The 23,184-nt window shown below is 36.1% G+C and overlaps 1 protein-coding gene across 1 annotated transcript in view; it reads left to right on the top strand.

The window, feature by feature from the left end:
• The window catches only part of VPS13B (vacuolar protein sorting 13 homolog B), a 1,115,876-nt gene that overhangs the window by 521,355 nt on the left and 571,337 nt on the right, over positions 1–23,184 (top strand). Inside the window, exon 21 of the mRNA XM_007934836.2 lies at positions 10,396–10,523. Coding sequence (XP_007933027.1) covers positions 10,396–10,523 — 128 coding nt within the window. The remainder of the gene's footprint in view (positions 1–10,395; positions 10,524–23,184) is intronic.

The raw sequence follows: 23,184 nt of genomic DNA, 5'->3' as shown, positions 1-23,184 counted from the left end.
CCTTCATCAGTAGGTGCCTTAAGTCATCCTCACTTTCAGCAAGCAAAGTTGTATCATCTGCATATCTCAGTTGTTAATGATTCTTCCTTCAATCCTGATACCACTTAATAAAATAGCATTTATTTTTCCTCAAGCAAAGTCCATTGTGGTGTTCATAGTCTGATGACTCTCCTCCAAGGAATGACTGAGGCAACATTTATCACTCTGCTAATACATAGGGCTTGTGGATCCTCACTGGATCCTCAGTACTAAGCTAGCAGACAATTCAGAAAAAGGTAAGTAGGGAAAGCACACCTGCTTTGAATTGCCTCAACCTAATAGTGACACATTGCTTCTGTACACATTTTATTGGTGAGAAACATTCACATGTGCCTGCCTAGTTGTAAGAGAGCCGGGTAATGGAGAGAAAGAGTGGAGTTTTCCTTGGAATTATTGTTTCTGGCATAGAGAATGACAGTAAGCTAAGAACTAAAAATTTTAATACATGAAGAGTGAAGAAGGATAATCTCAGGATCAGATAGATAACTGCATGAAATAAGAATGCAGTGGTGTGTAGAAGATTGGATGATATAGTTGCATGGTATAATATTCAAAGTCAGGTTTTTCTAAGAGGAAGGGACAAAAAGGAGACTCCACATGGAAATGAGGATCAGGAAAGCCATTTACCCGACTCCTCAGCCCAGAGCTATGCAGGGTATGGGGAAGAAGCATCAGTGACTTAAGAGAATTCCATAGAAAGCACTGTCCATAGATTTTGATTACGATTGAATGATGAAGAGAACATTCAAAAAAAAAAAAAAAAAACCTTTAAAGTAAGATACAGGAGATTTTGCTGATAATATATAATGAGTTCTCGAGGGTAGATTGGAAAATATTCCAGTGTTGTAGAGTGAGAGATGAGAGATGTAAAGATGTATTTGTTGATGACAGTCTGGGTACAAAGAAAGTTCTTAGAATTTTGGGCTGGCTTAAATGGAGACAAAGAGCATGAGGGAAATAACCCTGAGGTTTGTAAGGCAGCGTTAGGTGGTAAGTCTGTGACTGGTGGAAGTTGTATTTCAGAATGAATACAGCTCAGGTTATAGTGTTCCAATTTCTAACATATGCCTATGTATCAGCACAATTCTCAGGTATGCGAAATGTTCTTGATATTTCTGTAGCAGTCACAGAACTAAGTTTATCTTTAATCCTCCATTTTACTGGATTAAAGAAGTAAAGTAATACAGGATCAATGTGGGGTCTCCAGAGTTGTGTTTAAATTTTAGGAGTGTAATATTGAGAAAAGAATTTGCCTCTTGTTTCTTGGTTTTATGGAGTTATCCCTTAATCTCAGGCAATAAAGTGGAATCTTGGCGTAATTGTTAATAGTGACATCCTCAGATAAGCAATCACCCTTTTGGTGTATTAGCAAGATGGCTCCAAATTGCACTTTGTGCCTTTGTTCATGTTCTTTCTGCCTGCAATTTCTGCTCAACTCAACTTCTATGCCCTTTCCTCTGAAGACTTTCTTGCTAATGCTTGATTGAAATAGTCTGTGTCTTGAGAATATTTTACATTAAAGGATTCATCACAATATATGATAATCATAGTATCAAATTAAATTTCTTTCTCCCCTCTAGATTGTAAACTCTTCGAGGACAGAGATTGTGTCATATTATTCAATCCTTACAGTGCCCTGGTACATAGTAAATGAGCACTTAATAAAATTATTGAGTTAATGATGAACGAAATTCCTTTCCACCTTTTTATTCTTCCCCTTTTCTTTTTATCTCCTTTCTCTTGCCAAAACATGCATATGAACATTTGACTCCTAGTAGCATTCTGATTAACCAAAGAGTTATAGTCCATTCTCTTAAAATTGCCAGTTAACATTTCTCTGTTAACATATCTTTTGTTTCTCTCTGAGCTCCTTAACTGCAGAAAATGAAAGAGTATGAAGAGTGCTTGTGAAAGGTGAACATAAAATACTGACACCAGTTCCATTGTGTCACATAAAAATCAGCTACATTATTTATAGTCATACTTGGAATAATTTGGTATTTTTATTGAACCTTAGTCCAGAGCGTAAGGCATGTGGAGAACAATGCTAGCCTAGGAAAGAATTGTAGCCATCATCAAAAAGACTGCCTCTTTCAACTTACTCATTCTTGATGCTCCAAGATCTTATGATGTTATCTGGTGGAAGTACTTTAGCTCATTTTCTGCCTTGTACTGTTGTTTCTTCTGATAATAGTGTTGGTTGTGGGTGTACACATACTAAGAAAGTTTATGGAACTTAAGCCTTTTTTATTTTTTTTTTGGTTGTTTGATTTTATGGAATTGAGGCCAATGTGAAAGAATGTTAACAGGTCTCAGTGGATAATCTTTGTATAACTTGAATTTATATATAACTTGTGGTGATACAAATATAACTTGAAGGACAGATTCATATCTTTGCTCCACTCCTTGTAACAAGATGATGTTAATCAAAAATCTCTCTTTCCCTCTTTCTCTTTTCCCTTACTTCTTTGCTTTCCTCTCTCTTCTTCTGCTCTTCTTTATTTCTCCAGTTTTCTTTCTTGACAGACAGCAGAATCTCTGCTATGAACCCGTATGGTTTTCCAGTGAGATATAGGCAACCTTTATTGTTTATCTTTTGAAAATTATGGATGAGAAAATTAAAACCTAAAGAGGTGAAATGATTGTAAGATCTCATATCTTGAGTAGCTAGAATAAAAAAATGATATGTAGGTTTCCTGAGTCCAAGTTTATGCTTTGAGGAAACTTTTATCTAAATATATTTATCCCACTGGTGTTGGAATGTCACCACTCAGGGTGTTTATTGTTTTTTTTTTTTTTAAATCTTAAGGCATTTCACATGTATATATAAGCTCCATGTTGACCAAAACCATGTCTGTTTTGTTCACCACGGGATTGTCAGTCCTAACAGAGGCTCCAAAGCATAGGAGGTGCTCCATAAAGAGTTGTTGAGTGACCCTTTTCCTCTTCTTTCTTTTTCATTTCATTATATTTTCAAATTTTTCTATCAACATGTACAACTTCCCTAATAGAAATATTTTTTAAAATATACATATTTTATACATGTTTTAAAATATATACATATTTTTTAAAAAATACAAACATTTTTAAAAATACATATCAAGAGAACACCTTAAGTCCATGAACAATTAATATGTTGTGCTAGTGTTTTCATCTTTGTGAACAAAATAGTGGAATGTGTTATTGCATATTACTCTTGTATCAAGGTCTAGTTTCTCTTCTGAGGAATAATGCCATTCTTCCTTCAAATTCCTGCCCAGAAACCTAGCACTTCTAGATAGCCCAGTCCTCATCAGTCAGTCTCAAACATTCTGGAAACCGCAGTGAAAACAATTGTGTAGCTTTGCCTGAGGTCTTCCTGATAGTAGTCCACTTCTTCCTTTTCCAAACTGCAGTTTCCCCCTCTTTATCTTTTGTTGTTGTTGTATGCTATCAAGTAAATTCTAACTCATAGCGACCTTATAGGGCAGAGTAAAACTACCCCATAGGGTTTCCTAGGCTGTAATCCTTATGGGACCAGCTTGCCTGGTCTTTTCTTCTTGAAGTGGCTGGTAGGCTTGAACCACTGACTTTCTGGTTAGCCACTGAGCCCTTAATCATTGGGCTCTTTAACTATTAGGGAGCCTCAGTTTCCTTTATGGGCTCATTTTGGTAGTCTCCTTTGTTTGTCTATGACTCTTTACAGGATGTTTCCTCTTCAGGGTGATCTAAAATCTGAATTTGCAAAGCTTATTCTCAGAAAATTACTTTATCTTTATTTTTAAAATTTCTTTCTAGGTATTCAACTATGGGTAAGACAGCTTCCCCTTGGCACAATATTATCTTGGCCAATATATCTTGGAGGAGCTCTGGTAGCATAGTGCCTAAGACATTTGCCTGCTAACCAGAATGCTGGCGGTTCAAACCCACTAGCCTCCTTGGAAGGAAGATCAGGCAATCTACTTCCATAGTGATACTGCCTCGGAAACCCAAGGAGGGGTTGCTGTGAGTCGGGTCCAACTCAATGGCAAATAACAACAATATATCTTGGAGCACATAGCTGAACACCTTGATTTCTCATAAACATTGTTGTTGTTGTTGTTATTTGCCGTCGAGTCGGCCCCGACTCATAGCGACCCCTCCTTGGGTTTCCGAGGCAGTATCACTACGGAAGTAGGATTGCCCAACCTTCCTTCCGAGGAGTGGCTGGTGGGTTTGAACCGCCAGCCTTCTGGTTAGCAGTCAAGTGCTTTAGCCACTATGCTACCTCATGAACATTAAGGAAATAGAAAGCTTGGCAGGCATACTTTTCTTCTCTGTGATTATTTAAAATTTCAAATAAACATGAAACAATAGATTTTAAGTATTAATGTACCTTACAGAAGGTATATCATTTTGAGGAAAATTTCAAATAAGATGGTTTTAGGAAAAGATTTCAAGAAGGTGCACATATGATATTTTTTCTACATTAAAAATATTGCTCAATTAATTGAGTCAACCAATATTTTTAAACAAGGCATTATACTAGATACTACATGAAATAGATAAAGGATTGTAATGGATATTGTCTTGGTATCAGCATTATACTGAATGAAATCTTGTGTTTTAAAGGAAAAATTAGTAGAGGAAAATATTTTCTATATTCTATTAGAAGTCATCCTCCTTTAATGAATAAATATGGAACATCACTTACTTTAGTAATAGAACCTCTCTTTTCAAGGCTTCTGTGTGTCAGTTAATAAAAACCTGAAACAGAAAGGACTTAATTTTCAGAAGTACTTAATGTAAAAATTAAGTTATTAGAGCTGAACAAATGTCTTTGACCTTTTTTTTATCACGAAATAACCTTGGTATCGTGAGAATCTTGAACTTCAACACCATAAGCCATTTAGTATCAATTGTCAATATTTGGTACCATTGGTTTATACATACTATAGGATACTTAGAGTTACTATTTAACCATTGACATCATTACCGAAACCCTCAAAATAAGAGCAGAAGTTTTTGACATACTGACTTTGAGTAATTGTTACCAGGTTCTAATTCAACCTTAAGAAGGAAAGAAATGTTCTGATAGAAATAATTGAAATGTAACATCCAAAAAATATTGTCATTAAATTCTGTGACCTGAAGTTTCTGGCTTTATGCTCTTCCAGTTAATTTTGTCAAACTTAGGATTCTTTAATAAATTACTAATTTATTAATTTATTGGATGGCATATCTCTAATTGTTGGTATTATATGCAATCAAATTTGGGTCCCCAAATTACCTTGTTTGTTCTTGAAAACAAAAAGTGTAGTAGGCATGTTTGAAATCAGCTACTATCTTAAATGTAGCTTTATATATCTTAATTGAAAATGAACAAATCTGGTGTTTTCTAAACTGTGATACCATGAAGATTATTTCTCATTGGAGTAGTGAGAGCAGTAGTCACAGAACTTGGAGCGTGTCGTCCAAGCCCAAACATGAACCAGTGCCATTTATTGCTATCCATATCACTTTGCTCTGCTACTGCTTTTGGAGAGACGAGCATTTAAATGTTTAATATTATACCATGAAGAATTAAATATGCTTTACAGAATTATGTCAGCATTCTGTGGGTTTATAGAGGAAGGACTAAATCTTATTTTGGGAAATCAGTGACCATTTCTGAGAGAAAATGGCATTTCAATTAGAACTGAAACAATAGGTTGATAGAAAAGGAGTGCAGTTGTGTTTTAGATCTGGTAATCACCACACATAAAGTGAATCATATTCTTGACATTAGTTATGATGAGTGTCATTAACTTCTTTTTACAGATCAGGAAACTGATACTTAAGAATTTTACTTGCTTTCCCTAAATCATATGATTTTGAAGTAGCACAGCTGAAACCCTAACTCAAGTTGATTCCTAGTGTACCACTTTTTCCAGGAGACTAAAATGAAGAATCCTCAGAAGGAAGGTTGGGCAATCTAATGGAAAATAACAACAACAAAATGAAGAAAAACTATTGTACCAAGTTGGATGGTACATCTCTAATTGTTGGTATTATAAGCAATCAAATTTGGATCCCAAAATTACCTCATTTGTTGTTGAAAACAAAAAGTGTAGTAGGCATGTTTGAAATCAGCTACTGCCTTAAAATGTAGGTTTATATATCTTAAATGAAAATGAACAGTTTTCAAAACTGTGATACCATCATCCTTAGAGAAATATGCTACATTTATTACACATTCGGTATAATTGCAAGTCATTGCATAAGGTGTGAATAACTGAAGAGGCAGCATAGCATAGCAGTTTGAAAGCATAGATTCTGGAGCCTAACTGCCCAGGTTCCTATCCCTGTTTTACCACTTACCAGCTGGGATAAGTTACTTAACCTTTCTCTGTTCAGTTTTCCCATCTAAAAATGGTGATTATAATAGTTTGAATAATGGACCATTCTTAAAGGGGTTGTTATAAGGTGTAGATATGTAATACTTGTAAAGCATTTACTCAGTAGTGCCTGGCACATAGTAATGAATTTTGGTTTAAATAAAATATGGATGAAGATTGACAGTATTTTCTAATGTGTATGTTTTCCACCTGTGAAATACACCTAATTACAGAAGATATTGTCTGGGTTTTTTTTTTTTTTACAAAATTTTCCTGTTAACCTGTTAGAAACAGGTAATGAAAATGTGATATTTTTTAAGTTAATATATTCAAAATAATTTATACTTCTAATAGCCAGACTATATTATTTAATGAAAAGTAAATTGATTCTGTTTTTCATAACTGTTTGTACAGTGTTTTTAAGCTAAATGTAATCTTCAGGGCTTCTTTTTATTATTATTATTATTATTATTATTATTATATCATTATATTAGTGAATACAAGATTCACAATAAGCCTGTGACTGTTTTTGTTGGTGATGACTGGGAATATTGCTTCACAGTCATGTCATGGTGCCAAGACTGCTTGATAATATTGACATTTATTAAATCTATTTGTTTGAAATTGTAATTATGAGAACTATGTAACACTAATACTCTGTGTTAACAGATCTTAGGAAATGGACCACAAGTGACTTCGGTATTCATTGTGTCAAAGAATGTTAAAATTTGTTCTTAATTTTAAGCCAGTTCTTTAAATCGATAGATAATACTTCATGGTATAATATTAAACATTTGAACGCTTGTCTCTCCGATTTAAAGAACTGGATTAAAATTAAGAACACATTTTATTATATCTTAATAATAATAAAGTCCAAAGCAGTACTAAATAAATTAATGGATATAAAAAAAATGCAGTAGGTAATCCCTGTTTGTAAAACATTTAATCCTAAATATACAGGATAATTAGTTAAATATTCCCCTCCTTTTGCCCTTTATTAATTAATTTTATCCTTCCCAGAGTTAACAACCTCTTGTTAGAGGGTTGCTTTTTATTCTTCTGTAACCTTTTTGTTTTCTTTGCATATGTAGAGACAGATACACAGTTGACCTTACATACTGTTTTTAAAACATTTGGATTATATTGTTGTTGTGTGCCATCAAGTCAGGTCTGACCCATAGCGAACCTATAAGGCTGTGTAGAACTGCCCCATAGAGTTTTTAAAGGCTGTAATCTTTATGGAAATAGACTGTCCCATTTTTCTTCCGTAGAGTGTCTGGTAGGTTTGACCACCAATTTTTCACTTACCAGCCTAGTGCTTAACTCTTGAGCCACTAGGGCTGCTTTGAGTTATGCTCTACATATTTATATTTTCCATTTCATAAGGTATCACTTACATGCTTTTTTGTTATAATATCAACTGTTCCTTGTTTTAATATGATTTAATTATACTACTGTACACTGCAGATGTTTCAAAAATACTTTGTTCATATCTTTTTCGACAACATTAATCCACGTTTTCTTTCCCTCCTTCCTGTCCTTCTTTCCCTTCTTTATTTGGATGTCTGTCAGAAATTGTAGCTTGACATATCCAAAACTCAGTTTCTGTAACTCTCAAATCTTCTCTTCCTGCAGCTCTATTCTTGCAATTACTCAGACTTAATCAACTCTCATTTCTCTGTTACTACACTTCTACACCACCAGTAGATCCTTTTAGCTATATCTTTGAAATGGGTACAGAATTGTACAACTTTTTACTACATCTCTTGCTGACAGCTTCATCTCTTGCTTGGATTATAACCATAGTTTTACAACTTGTCTTGTTTGAACTCTTGATCGATACAGTCGAGTCCCTGCAAAGCAGCCAGAGAAGTCCTTTCAAAACATGTGTTCAGTAATGTCATGACTATTCAGAATCCCTTGTCATTTCCCAGCTTTCTTCAGGTAAAAGTCAGCATTCTTACCCTGTATAACTTGATCCCTTTCGGTACGTCTTACCTCATCTTCTTGTCTCACCCCTTACTCACTCTCTGTAATCATCCTTGCTTCTGTATTTTCACTTGAAAAACCCAAGAATACTCCTAACTCAGGGCTTTGACATTCTGCCTGGAATGCTTTGCCCCACAAACCTCCATGGATCTCAAAAACTGGCTTTTGTTAACAACTGTGTTTGAGTTTTTATAATGGACAGTGGCCCAATTTGTGGGATTATAGTATGAGAGAAAAAATGTGTCTACACCCCATGACTTTAAATTATTAAAAATGTAGTATAAATGCAAGTACATAAAGCAAGATGTGAAGAGAAGGCAGTTGTGAGCAGATACAGCAAATAATCATTCTCTTAGCGCAAATGAGTACACTGGTGTTATGATGGTGCCTATTTCAGAGATAATGCTGGGATTATCAAATATAATTTAGTAAAAGTCTTGGGAAGGAAGATCTGATTTATTTATTTGAAGAAGACTCATTTTCATCTTCAAGAAACTGAAGCCTTACTAGCAAGTGGCAGTCCATCACTGGGGTATTTTCCAAACTAATTGCTTATATCTCTGAGGTATGATTTAGGGTTAGCTGGCAACAATTGAAGTTGAGTTGTCTGCAGATTATTCTGCGTTGTTCAGGTCATCGGTGCTAGATTTATTACTGGGTCCAAGTAGAAAACAATTCTGTAATTATGGACCTCCAATGAGATGGAGGAGATTTGAGTCATCGTCATCATCGTCATCATCATCATCTATGTAAATATTTCCTCTGTTCTTCACAGCTTTGAGTAGGTCCAGATTTCATTCTGGTACCAATTTCTTCTGCTTGAAGGACTTCCTTTAATGTTTCTTATAATCCAGGTATCTTGGTGATAAATTTGTTCAGCTTTTGTATGTCTGGGGATGAACGTATTTTACTTTCATTTTAGAAAGATATTTTCACTGGGTATAGAATTCTAAGTTGACAATTCCTTTCTTTCAGTAGTTTAAAGATATTTCTCCATTGTTTCCTTTTTTTAAAATTATTTTAACTTTTTAAATTTTTGCAATGTTTTTATACTATTCAAAGTGTTCATAATATTGCATATATAAATATATATGGTTCTATTTCGATATGGTAGTTATATGTTATTATAAATTATTATAAAATTGTTTCAAATAATTCCTGAAAGTTTATAGTATAAAAACTGTTGAAATTCATTCATTTCTTTATTTTGGAGGAACAAAATTTTAATAACATAATCTAGAGAATAGAGTATCACATTTCATTTTACTAAGAAATAGAGCTGCCTTTTATGTAGCCACATATCACTTTGGATTACAATTAAAATCAATTTTTAAAATGGAGAAATCCTATGGGTAAGCTTTAGTTATTGGGAAAACTCACATATAGGTAGGCCCATTTCCTTATCAATTTTGGATAAATGAAGTACCTTTGTAGTTTTATTCCCTTTATCCCCCCAATTAACTTTTATTGGTGTATTACCTTTATAATAAGAAATGGAAAGATTGTTAAGTTATAGCTTAATGAATTTTCAAACATGAACACATCCATATAATCAAGAAATAAAACATTACCATCACTGCACAGGCCTACCTTCCAGTAACAAATCCCTGACAAAAGTTATCATGACTCTCTTTACTTTTAGCAGGTTAGTTTTATCTAGTATGGAATAGTTTCAGAAAGCAGAAATTCTATAGGATAAAATTATCTATAATTTTATAATTTCATACAAGTTATCATTTTAAGCAAGGAAAGAAACAGTCTTGAGAATAGTTTCTATGTGTACTTTTTGTGGGACTATAAGGCATGACCTCAGATGGTGCAGTACCTAATGCATTTGACTGCTAACCAGAAAGTTGATGTTTCCAACCCACTAGCCACTGTGGAAGGAAGATGGAGCAATCTACTGTAAAGATGTACCACCTTGGAAACGCAATGGGGGTCACTATGAGTCAGAATTGACTCGACAGCATTGAGCTTGGTTTTGGTTTATAAGATAAAATTTTGTTAGGTAACTGGCTATTCTTATACCTAGAATCCCGACCATTGTCTGTTCCCGTGAAAGCCATGCTGAATACATCTGATGGTTGCAGAAGTCCTGAAGAAAGAATGAAAGAATTTATTGGAATAATCTGGAATGCGGTAAAGAGTCTCACACTGCAGGTAAAATGAAAGAAATATTGTAGCTTTAATTTCTATGATTTTTTTTTCATTTTCAACACCTTTAATATCAATCAGTTCTTTCTCACAGTAAATCTCATTGTGCAATCTCATTTCCATAACCTAGTTGAAAGTGATGATGTACTTTTCATAATATACACAAAATTATATGAAACACTAATCGTATGTTCTTCCTAATAAAGTTGTATAAATTAAATAAAGTTCCATAAAGGTTGTAATCTTTATGGAAATAGACTGTCCCATTTTTCTTCCGTAGAGTGTCTGGTAGGTTTGACCACCGATTTTTCACTTACCAGCCTAGTGCTTACCTCTTGAGCCACTAGGGCTGCTTTGAGTTACGCTCTCAAATTATGACATTTTACTTGAATTTAAAAAGAATTAGTTCATTCTGTTTTTGTTTCATCTAAGTATTATTTGGACCTATGGTAGCATAGTGCCTAAGGCACTTGACTGCTAACCAGAAGGCTGGCAGTTCAAACCCACCAGCCACTCCTTGGAAGGAAGGTTGGGCAATCTACTTCTGTAGCGATACTGCCTCGGAAACCCAAGGAGGGGTTGCTATGAGTCAGGTCTGATTCCACACCACCACCAACAAGTATTATTTAAAAGATTTAAAATTTTCAATGTACACATCATGTTTTTAACTCAGTAAAAGCTGGGTTGAAATTAAAATAAAACATTCTCTAGTTACTTGTCCTCTCTAATTCTAAATTAAACATGAAAATATTTATACTTATTATTTTATTCTTATTAAATTGCCATCTCACTTATTTTCAATCTTTAATACACATACTTCGATTTTATTGTCCTTTCTTATCAAGTCTTACCTAATACAAATACATGATTAGACCCTTATCAGATATTGCTGTAACGTTGTATTGTTGTTAACTGCCACCGAGTTGTCTCTGACTCATAGCAACCCTATGCACAGCAGAACGAAATACTGCCCAGTCCTGAGCCAGCTCCCTGAGCCCATCGCCGCCGCCACCGTGTCAATCCACCTCATTGAGGGCCTTCCCCTCTTTCATCGACCCTCCACTTTACCAAGCATGACATTCTTCTCTAAGGAATGGCCCCTTCTGACAACATGACCAAAGTATATGAGACAAAGTCTGGCCATTCTCACCTCCAAGGAACATTCTGGCTGCACTTCCTCCAGGACAGACCTGTTAGTTCTTTTAGCAGTCCACGGTACTTTCAGCATTCTTCGCCAATACCACAGCTCTAAAGCATCAACTCTTCTTCGGTCTTCCTTATTCATTGTGTCCAGCTCTCACATGCATACGAGGTGATTGAAAAAATATTTGTATATGCCTCCTCAAGGAGATATCTTTGCTCCTCAGCACTTGAAAGAGATCCTTCACAGCTGATTTCCCCAGTGCTATCCATCGTCTGATGTCCTGACTGTTGCTTCCATTGGCGTCGATTGTAGAAACAAGCAATGTGAAGTCTTTGGCAATTTCAGTCTTTTCTCCATTTATTGTAATGCTGCTTTTAGGTCCAGTTGTGAGGATTTTTGTTTTCTTTATATTGAGATGTAATCCATACTGCAGGCTGTATTCGTCAAGCTTCATCAGTAAGTACTGTAATAATTGGATAAAAATAACTCAACAGTTGTATATTTTAAGTTTTCCTATAGGATATTTTTTCTTTGAATAAAATTTGGATGAGTGATACCAGAGGCATCTTTATAGAATTTTTATATACCAGGTAGTAAATGTCTTAAGTCCTGGGATCTTCTGCTTAAGATTTAGGAAGTTACAAGAGAAACTTACACCCACTTTAATTAGAATAAGCTGTATCATCTACAACATTTAGTTATTTTGAGGGCATCAGAGAGCTGAGGTCCCAATTGACACTGCCGTAACTCCACTGTGCTGAGACCCGTACGGTGTAAGCAGCAGCACTTCTGAACAGATGGGCTCTAGAGATGCTTTCAGCTTTGATAGAGCAACAGGGAAAGTAGGAAGCTCACAGACATGAGTAAAAAGAAAACAGATGAGCTTTGGAAGCATTTTTAAAGAGTGGCGTAGTGCCTAAGACATTTGAATGTTAAACAGAAGGCTGGCAGTTCAAACCCACCAGCCACTCCTCGGAAGGACTATTGGGCAATCTGCTTCCATAGAGATACCACCTAGGAAACCCAAGGGAGGGGAGGAGTCGCTATGAGTCAGATCCAACTTGATGGCAGTGATTTTTTTTTTTTTGAGTGTGAATTAGCGTGAGAGTTATAATACCTACAAAGCCTAGACAAGAGGTGGAGGTGTCTGCTTACACCCATCATTTATTTTTGATGGGCCTTTATCTAATATTTTCTATAAAGAGTAGGGATAGAGTAGAAGAATTGAGGAAAAACCTCTCAGTGTATGTGCACTGCATCAGGTTGAAATATAACACCCTACAGACTCTATGGTCCTTTCTGTGGATAACAAGTAGAGTTCCCATATCATTCAGAAAGGGGAGCAGAGCTAGAGAGAAGTTTGCTGATGTGCAGGTGCATGGGGCTTAGTGAATTCAGAGAGATGGAAAGGAAAAAAAGAAAATCCTTTTTATCCTCAGACCCGATGCTCTGCAAAAGTGAAGTGTTCTGAACTTGCTCTCAAATTATTTGAAGCTTGTGGTAAAATGAATATAACTAACACAACCACAGCATCCAGGACCAGGTCAAATATAGACCAGATTGACTCAACCCTTCTTTTTCCCTTTTACAGATACTAATGTCCTGCCAGAGGAAGCATCTTGGCCTTTTTTGCACTCAAATATTATCTACCTCATTATCTAATGTTATTTGCACATATTATATGGCACACAATAAATTATTATAAGATGTATTAGCAGGCAAGAAGATAATGACTCATCAAGAGAGTAAACAGTCAATATAAGCAGACTTAGAAGTTACCCACATTTTGCATTTATTTGACAGGGATTTTAAATAACTATCTTAAAAGACATGGTAGTAAAGATGTACATTATATATGAATAAAAACCAAAAACTAAACTCACTTTCATTGAGTCTCATAACAACCCCTCCTTTGTTTTCTGAGGTGGTATCTCTATGGATGTTGATTTCCCAGTCATCCTTTTGAGGAGTGGCTGGTGGGTTTGAACCACCAGCTTTCTGGTAAGCAGTCAAAATGCCTTAGGCACTACACCAGCAGAGCTACCCCCATGTATGAATAGAAGGGGAGTTTTAGCAGAAAGGTAGAAACTATAAAGAAGAACCAAGTGGAAGTACTATCATAAAAATGGTATCAGATATGAAGAATTCTTTCAATGAGTTTATCAGAAAACTGGACCCAGCAGAGGGTAAATCAGTCAACTTGATGAAAAGTCAGTAGAATTATCCAAACTGAAAAAATTTCAAAAAGAGTGAAAAATGGAAAAGAGAATCTGGAATATGAGGAACAATGTAAAATACTCTAGTGTATGTGTATTGCAGTTCCAGAAGGAGAAGAAGGCAGAAGAAATACCAGAAGAGGTAATGGTCAAGAGTTTTTTGAAACTCATATAAGTCACAAGGCACAAATCCAAGAAAACACCAAGCGGATTAAATAAAAAATACCTGCTGAGGTATATTATGGTGAAACTATTGAAAACCAAAGATAAGGAGAAAAACAGAGACTGTCATGTTAGATACAAGGGAACAGTGGTAAGAAAAGGTCTCACTTCTTATCAGCAAAAGTGGTCCCCAACAGATAATGGAATAACTTTTTATTGCTGAGGAAATTTTTTTAAAAAACTGTCAACATAGAATTCTGTGACCAGCAAATATATGCATAAAAAATGAAGGCAAGATGAAGACAGAATTTTTTTCCATCAGATATTCAATAGGAAATATATTTAAAGAAATTCTTTATGCTGATAGGAACTGTAACAGAGTCTTGGTTCTGTGGGAAGTGGTAGAATATACCAGAAGAATACATACTTTGAAAAATACATGCATACTGAAGAAAAATATATATTTAAAATTAAACACCATTTTACAGCCTTTACAACCTCTATTTTCTGAGCATCCTGCCTGATGAGAAAGTTAAGAGTGGTCCTGGGAATAAGGGAGAAAATGTGACCTGTCATTCTCTTGTGTTTTTTTTTTTTTTTTTTAAAAAAAAAAATACTCCTGGCTTCCAGAAATGAGAGTTTTTAATAGACATCAACTATGCCTTACAAATCTCAGCATCCTTGAGACTTTTTGGTACAATTTCTTAATCCCTTGCATTGACTCAACTTCATTCTCCCATAGGGTGCAGTGTGGTAGCATCAAATATTAGAAATGAAGCAATAGGAATGCAGGAAACATTTGGTTCAGTTGCGTTGTCTGTAACTGAAATTGGCAGAAAACACACAAGGTCTGTTCTACCTAAGATGTTGCTAAACATTTATATTCATTGTTATAATTATATAAACTTATATTCTTATATATTCATATACATGTATTTACATTTATATTCAGTGTTAAGGTCTTTCATCTATAGTAAAAGACGATCTCTTCTCTTGATTAACACTCAATGCCTGTGTAAATACTTCCTAGGACCTTTTTCAAAGGAGCTCTGGTGGTGTAATGGTTAAGACCAAAGGTTTGGTGGGTTGAACCCACCACCTGCTCCATGGAAAAAGGATGAGGCAGTCTGCTTCTGTAAAGTTTATAGCTTTGGAAACCCAATGGGGATCGCTATGAGTACTGATCGACTTAATAGCAGTGAGTGTGGTTTTGAGTTTGAGGACCTTTTTTCAAGGTATAGGTAACTAGACCATGTATGGTTTTGTTCCTGATAACTATTTATGTGTATTTACTTAATTACATGTACCATTTCTAATGTAACCTTTAACCTAAGGAGAGACCTGTTATTTCAGTGCACAGCAGTGGTACGTTAGCAATTCTGTCCCAGTTATTTTCTCTTTATTTGGTCAAACATTATCTGTATTTTTGGCTTAGTCTAGTGTGTGGTCTCAAGACAAATTTGAGCATTCTCCTCTTAATTTTTGGACTTCTTATTTCTTATTGTAGTTCTTATTTCCTGTGTTTCTCCACAATGATTTCCTGACCTTCGTGTGTTCTTCTCAGTTCACTGACTTACTATATTCTGTTTCAACTGAATCTCCAGTAAAATACATATTTATTTTTTTCTGATCAATACTGCCTTTATAATACATGTTGTTATATATCATTTTAATAATCCTGTGGAAAGAGTAATCTTAAATGTGTTTAATATTCACATATACGTTAGGCATTTGACTGTTAACCAGAAGGCTGGTGGTTCAAGCCTACCAGCCACTCTTTGGAAGGAAGATTGGGCAATCTACTTCCGTAGTGATGCTGCCTCGGAAACCCAAGGAGGGGTCTCTGTGAGTCAGATCCAACTCGACGGGAGTGAGTTTGGTTTGGTATAAGGTAAATGCTAATTGATATGTATTAATTACATCAATACTAATTGCATTAAAGGAGCTCTGGTAGCATAGAGCCTAAGGCACTTGACTGCTAACCAGAAGGCTGGTGGTTCAAACCCACCAGTCACTCCTCGGAAGGAAGGTTGGGCAATCTACTTCCATAGTGATACCACCTCGGAAACCCAAGGAGGGGTGGCTATGAGTCGGGTCCAACTTGACAGCACGTAACAACAATAACAGCAACAATTGCATTAATATGTAATTGTGACTTAACTGTTTGTAGTTCAATTTGAAACTGTAAATTATGGTTTAACATAACAATATTTCACAGAAGGGAATAATAAAAATATTGTCATTTATTTATAACCATAAATATTTAACACTTTAAATCAGCTATATTCTGGAATGCCACCAGTCATCTGTGAGTTTGTCATACGGTGGTGGCTTGCATGTTGCTGTGATGCTGGAAGCTGTGCCACCGATATTTCAAATTTCCAGGGTCACTCAAGATGGAAAGCTTTTAGCAGAACTTCCAGACTAAGGCAGACTAAGAATAAGGAGGCAGCTGTCCACTTCTGAAAAACATTTAGCCACTGAAAACTGTATGAATAGCAGTGAAACAATGTATGACATAGTACCAGAAGATGAGCCCCTCAGAGTGGAAGGCAAGCAAAATATGTCTGGTGAAGATCTCTCTCCTCTAAATAGAGATGACCTTAATCATGTGGATGGAGAAAATCTTTCGGGACCCTTATTTGCTGATGTGACTCAAAATGAAAAGAAACAGTTACGAACATCTATTAATAACCGGAAAGTGGAATATGTGGAGTCTGACTCTAGGAAAATTGGGAATTGTCATAAATGCAATGGAATGCATAAAGATTGATATTTTAGGCATTAGTGAGCTGAAATGACTGTTATTGGCCATTTTGAATTTGACAGTCATATGGTCTAGTGTAGAGCTCTGGTGGTACAGTGCCTAAGGCATTTGACTGCTAACTGGAAGGTTGGTGGTTCAGATCCACCAGCCTTGCCTCAGAGGGAAGACAGAGTGATCTACTTCTGTAAAGATTTACTGCTTCAGAAACCCAAAGGGGATCGCTGTGAGTTGGAATCAACTTGATGGCAGTGAGTTTTATTTTTTAAATGCTACTATGACAGGAATGACAAATCAAAGAGAATAGTGTTACATTCATTATTTAAAAGAACATATCAAGATCTATCCTGAACTAAAATGCTGTCAGTCATAGGATAATTTCCATACACTTTCAAGGAAGGCCAGTTAATAGTATTGTGATAGGTTGGGTTGGCTAGGCTGTGGTTTTGAGTGGCTTGACAGCTGGACGTAGTTATTCCCCATGATAAGAATATAATCACCTCCACGATGGAATCTGCTGTGAGCAGCTAGTAGCTGCCTTCAGGGTGTGGTCTGTTTGCAATACATGAGCAGAAGTTTTGAGAAAGGTCTTTTGAGAAAACGTGCCTTTTGGCACATTTTGCCTCCTGCATTTGGTTGAGGCTTCATCTCCGGTTCCTGAACTTGAACCAGTGGCTTGCCATGTTGCCTACCAATCTTGGAATTGTTCTCTTCATAGCAATTGTGCCATTTTACCTGTAAACCTTGGCCAGCCTCAACAACCAGTAGCTGTGTGAGTTAGAGGAAGTCTCCAGCTACAGTGGGCCTGGAATAAGAGGTGGAGCTGAAGCTCAAGGTCGAGGGGTCTTCACCCAGCCCCTGGGGCCAGCAATCAGAAATTGGACTTCTAGCCTCCAAAACTGTAAGAGAATAAATTCCCATTTGTTGAAGTCATCCATTTGTGGTATTTCTATTAGAGCAGCATTAGAGAACCAAGACAGCTACAATTATTAAAATTTACACACCAACTACTAAAACCAAAGATGAAAAAATTGAAAATTTTACCATCTTCTGCGGTCTGAAATTGACTAAACATTCAATTAAGATGCATTAATAATTACTAGTGATTGAAATGCAAACGTTGGATATGAAGAAACATCGGTAAGTTGGAAAATGTGGCCTCGGTAATAGAAGTGACACTGGAGATCACATGGTACAATTTTGCAAAACCAACAACTTATCCACTGCAAATACCTTGTTTCAACAACATAAATCGTGACTGTCCACATCGGCCTCACCAAATAGAATCCACAAGAATCTAATTGGTGACATGTGTGGAGAGAAACGATGGAGAAGTTCAGTGTCATCAGTCAGAACAAGGCCACAGGCTGAATGTGGAACAAATCATCCATTGCTCATATGCAAGTTCAAGTTGAGGATGAAGAAAATGAAAACAAATCCATGAGAGCCAAAATACAGCCTTGAGTATATCCCACCTGAGTTTAGAGACCATGTGAAGAATAGATTTGACATACTAACCACCAGTGACCAAAAACCAGACAAATAGTGAGATGTCATCAAGAACGTCATACACAAAGAAAACAAAAGGTCCTCAAAAAGGCAGGAAAGAAAGAAGAGACCAAAATGGATATCAGAAGAGACTGTGAAACTTTCTCTTGAATGGAGTGTAGCTAAAGTGAGTGGAAGAAATATGAAGTGAAAGAGCTGATCAGAATATTTCAAAATACAGCTCAAGAAGACATAGTAAAGTGTTATATTAATTGTGCAAAAACCTGGAGTTCATGTGGCTTCTGGCCAAACAAAAGACAGGCATATGAGCTGAACATTTACAGTAGTTAGATAAACTTCTTGGAGGGATCAATCATGGGAGAATAGAAGGGCTGTGTATGCACAGGGAAAGAGCTTGGGGGACAGGAGTGCAAGGGAGGGAAGGACACAGGGAAGAGTAACAACGGGGAGGATGTAGGAGGGGAGCTGTTGCATTGTGGGAAATTGGAGTCAATGTCATGAGACAAAAGTGTATGTGAGCTGCTGTATGGAAAGTGAATTTGCCCTATAAACTCTCACCCAAATCACAATAAAAATTAAAAAATAAACCAAAACCTGGAATTTAGAAATCAAATGAGAAGGACATGCTCAACATTTCTCAAGTTTTAAGAACTGAAGGAAAAAATTCAAGCTTTGAGTTGCAATAGAAGGATTCTCTGGGCAGAATATTGAATGAAGCAGGGAGTATCAAAAGAAGATGGAAGGAATACACAGAGTCACTGTATCGAAAAGAGTTGATCAGCATTCCACCATTTCTTATTTATTCAGTCTGTATGCTGAACAAGTAATCCAAGAAGCTGGACTATATGAAGAAGAAAGTAGCATCAGGACTGGAGGAAGGCTCGTTATAGACCCGCAGTATGCAGATGACTCAAGCTTGCTTGCTGAAAATGAAGAAGACTTGACGTACTTACTGATGAAGATCAAAGACTATAGCCTTCAGTATGGGTTACATCTCACACATAAAGAAAATGAAAAGCCTCGTAACTAGACCAATAAGCAAAATCCTCATAGAGTAAAGATTGAAGTTGTCAAGGATTTCATCTTACTTGGATCCACAGTCAGTGCTCATAGAAGCAGCAGTCAGAAAACAAATGATGTATTAAAACCAAAAAACCAAACACACTGCATTTGCATCGGATCTGACTCATAGCGACCCCTCCTTGGGTTTCCAAGGTGGTATCACTACAGAAGTAGATTGCCCAACCTTCCTTCCGAGTAGTGGCTGGTTGGTTTGGAATGGGCTAACCTTCTGGTTAGCAGTCAAACACCTTAGGCACTCTGCCATCAGAGCTCCCATTGGACAAATCTTTTGCAAAAGACCTCTTTAGAGTATTAAAGAGCAAAGATGTCAGTTTGAAGACTAAGATACGCCCAGCCCAAGCCATGGTATTGTCAAAAGCCTCATATCTTGTGAAAGTTGGACAGTGAATAAGATAGACTATAGAATTGATGCATTTGAATTGTGGTGTTGGCATAGCATTGAATATGCCATGGACTGCCAGAAGAACAAACAATCTGTCTTGGAAGAAGTGCTCCAGGATGCTTCATAGAAGCAAGGCTGAGCCTCCATCTCTCGCACTTTGGTCCTGTCATTTGGTGGGATGATTCCCTGCATCTGGATATTATGCTTGATAAAGGAGAGGGTCAGGAAATAAGGAGACCACCTTCAAGGATCTGCATTTACACAGTGGCTATGCTTATGGACTTAAGCATGGCAACAGTTGTGAGGATGGCACAGGACCAACCCTGTTGTACATAGGGTCACTGTGAGTTAGAACCACTCTGATGGCATGTAACAGTAAGAACAACAACAACATTCTATAATTAGTGGTATTTTGATTTCACTAAAATGTTGCTAAAAATTGTGGTAGAAAACACATACGTTTCTTTGTGTGTTTTCTGAGAGTTATTTACTATAATAAGAGAGATCTTCATGGAAAACATCTCTTTTGAATTTTTAAGTCCAACCTGATATTACACACTGTTGCTTTCTTTCTATAACTTTGTCTGCTGAGCAACAACTCTGTCTTCTTTTGCTCAGTCTTTCTACTCTGCTCTACTGAAGTACTTTACCACCAAAATCCTAGAAAATAAACTTGTGTAGCATTCATTTCATAACAATACTAGTGTGGAACTGTATTAAATTTCATGGAGTTTTACGTCTTTTTAAAAATAGTTGCCTTCTCTCCTCAGAAGTAACCCTAGAGTTGGTGAAGAATATGGTAGTATAATTTGAAGGATTGCTATAAAGTACTTCTGCTCCTGTATATATCCTCCTTTGGCTTTCTGAGGAGCTCTGATGGTACAATGGTTAAAAAATTTGGCTGCTAACCGGAAGGTCAGCGGTTCAAACCTACCAGCCACTCCATGGAAGAAAAGATGAGGTGGTCTGCTTCCATAAAGATTTATAGCCTTGGAAAGCCTATGTAGGGCAGTTCTACTCTGCCCTTAAAGCATCATTATAAGTCTGAATCAATTCAATGGCAGTGGATTTGATTTTCGTTTTTGGCTTTCTGAAATTTCATACATTTTTTTCTGTTAAATGTTATATATTTTTTTAAAATCCTCTTAAAAATGTAAGTATGTATCTGAGTGTCATAGCATTTTAACTTTTTAAAACCCTTGTTTAAAATTTAAAACAACTAATTACATAGTAATTGAAATGCTTTTTTCCCTTCTGTTTCTTTTCCCTTTCATTCAGTCTCATATTCAGCTCTAAATTTTTCTTATATACCACCACAGATGCTAAGGAGACAGCAGTAACCTAATAGTTATTTTGCCTAGAGGATAAATGCTCAATACCATAGTATGAAGCATCTTGTGAGAAACTTCTCTTAGAGATAATTCTCTAGAAAACTCTCATGATCTAAAAGGAGTAATAGGGATGGCAAGATAAATGTCATTTACTTAGATGCCTAGGGCATGTACTCCCTAGTTTATGATTGAATTTAGGTATTATCCCATAGTGAATATTTATTAATTTGTAGAACTAATAACACTTTCATGCAATGTATAATTAACTATCAAGAATATTGAGCTTGTCAAAGTTTATGTGGTTCTTAATGTTTTTTCATGATCTACTAGTGGTTGTATCAAAAATAACCTCATTCCCTATATAGTCCACAAAAGACTTGAATAATTGGGTTACATTACCCTTTATTTATATCATTTTGAACACTCATGTAACAGAGAATTTGAAAGATAGTGTTAGATTACATGATTATTTGATATTTCTCAGAAAATCTTCCAACTTAAGACTCTAAGTATCACAGAAATCTTTATGATATCTATATTCTAACAAGTAGGCCCAGTGATGTTCTAGAACATACAGTACACTGGAGAACATTCTCCTCTAGTCTGGATGAGGTAACAGGGAACAGATACAGCCTCCCACCAGAAACAACAAGAAATGTGCACAAAATATGTGAAACAATGGTTTGTAAAACACTGGGCAATAGGAAAAGGACAGTGATCCATGAGAGACTTAAGGCAAAATCAGCAGGACTGATGGATATAGGGAATGAGAGAAAGCCAATCCAAGTTGTCTTCTAGGTCCTAGTTTTGGTATTTGGGTAATTAGTGATACCATTGACTGAAGCAAGAAGCAGCTTTTCAGGTTTAGGGGAAAATAGGGAATTCACATTTATATGTATTTGAAATGCTTCTGGAATGTCCTGGTATCCACTAGACAGTAGGATATTCACATCTGGAGCTAGAGATTCATAGTAGACCCATAGTTTTGGGAGCTATCTACAGATGGTGAAATACAGTAGAAAGGGTCATTCAGAGGAATCACGCAAAGGTACAAGAACAGTGGGCCAAGGAAGTATCATTTTTCAAGGTTGTCAGTAGCTGAGAAAATAAAAATGTTCTTGAAGGAAACTATGTTGTTGTTGTTAGGTGCTGTTGGGTCTATTCTAACTCATTCGGACCTAGTGTGATAGAATAGCACTGCCCCATAGTGTTTTCTAGGCTGTAGTGTTTACAGGAACAGATTGCTATGCCCCAGGTCTTTTCTCCTTCAGAGCGGCTGGTTGGTTTGAACTGCCAACCTTTCGGTTGGCAGCTGAGCACTGCACCATTGTGTCATCAAGGCTGCCTGAAGGTGATCACAAATATAGGAGGAGAAGTTAGTGAGTTTATAGAAAATCTTTGTATAGGTTATCTGGAATATAACCTACTCTTGTTTGCCTCACCCTGGTCCTGGTCCTGTACTAAATACACTAATATTTAGACATTCCCAGATGCTTATGTATTCTGGAAATTTTAAAAGATAAAATTAGACTATGATTAAATGATTAAAATCTACGTCTTAAAATTATGAGTTGTTTTTGAAAAGCAGTGTCCATGTTCCAAAATGTTTTATGAACCAAAATATAAAACAGAAAACCTTGAGATTGTCATCAGATAAAACAGAACATCATGACTGAAAACCATCAAAGGATTATTCTTTTTAGCGGAAGTTTGAGCAAGTAAATGTCTTTGGAACTAGGCTTTCTGGAAAATTGATTTTGTAGCCAAAGTTGGTTATTTGCTAAGCCAGTGTTCATTTTTGCTTAGGGTAGAATGACTTACATTGCATAAAGACATTAACAATATTTGCTACAGCAAGTTTGTTTTTCAATAGGAAATAGGGGCTTTCATACTTCATTGTAATGAGTTATTTTATATTACATGTAATTTCAAATAATCATTTATATATAGAGATTTATAGAGAGAGTACTACTCTCTCTCTCTCTCTATCTCTCTCACCAGGCACTACTCTGGTGTCATAGTGCCTAAGGCATTTCACTGTTAATCAGATTGGCAGTTCAAACCCACCAGCCACTC

This window comes from Orycteropus afer, unplaced genomic scaffold, assembly GCF_000298275.1.
Source record: "Orycteropus afer afer isolate SDZICR_OR568_19922 unplaced genomic scaffold, OryAfe1.0 scaffold00021, whole genome shotgun sequence".
Taxonomy (NCBI): domain Eukaryota; kingdom Metazoa; phylum Chordata; class Mammalia; order Tubulidentata; family Orycteropodidae; genus Orycteropus; species Orycteropus afer.
This window is presented reverse-complemented; position numbering and strand designations above follow the sequence as displayed.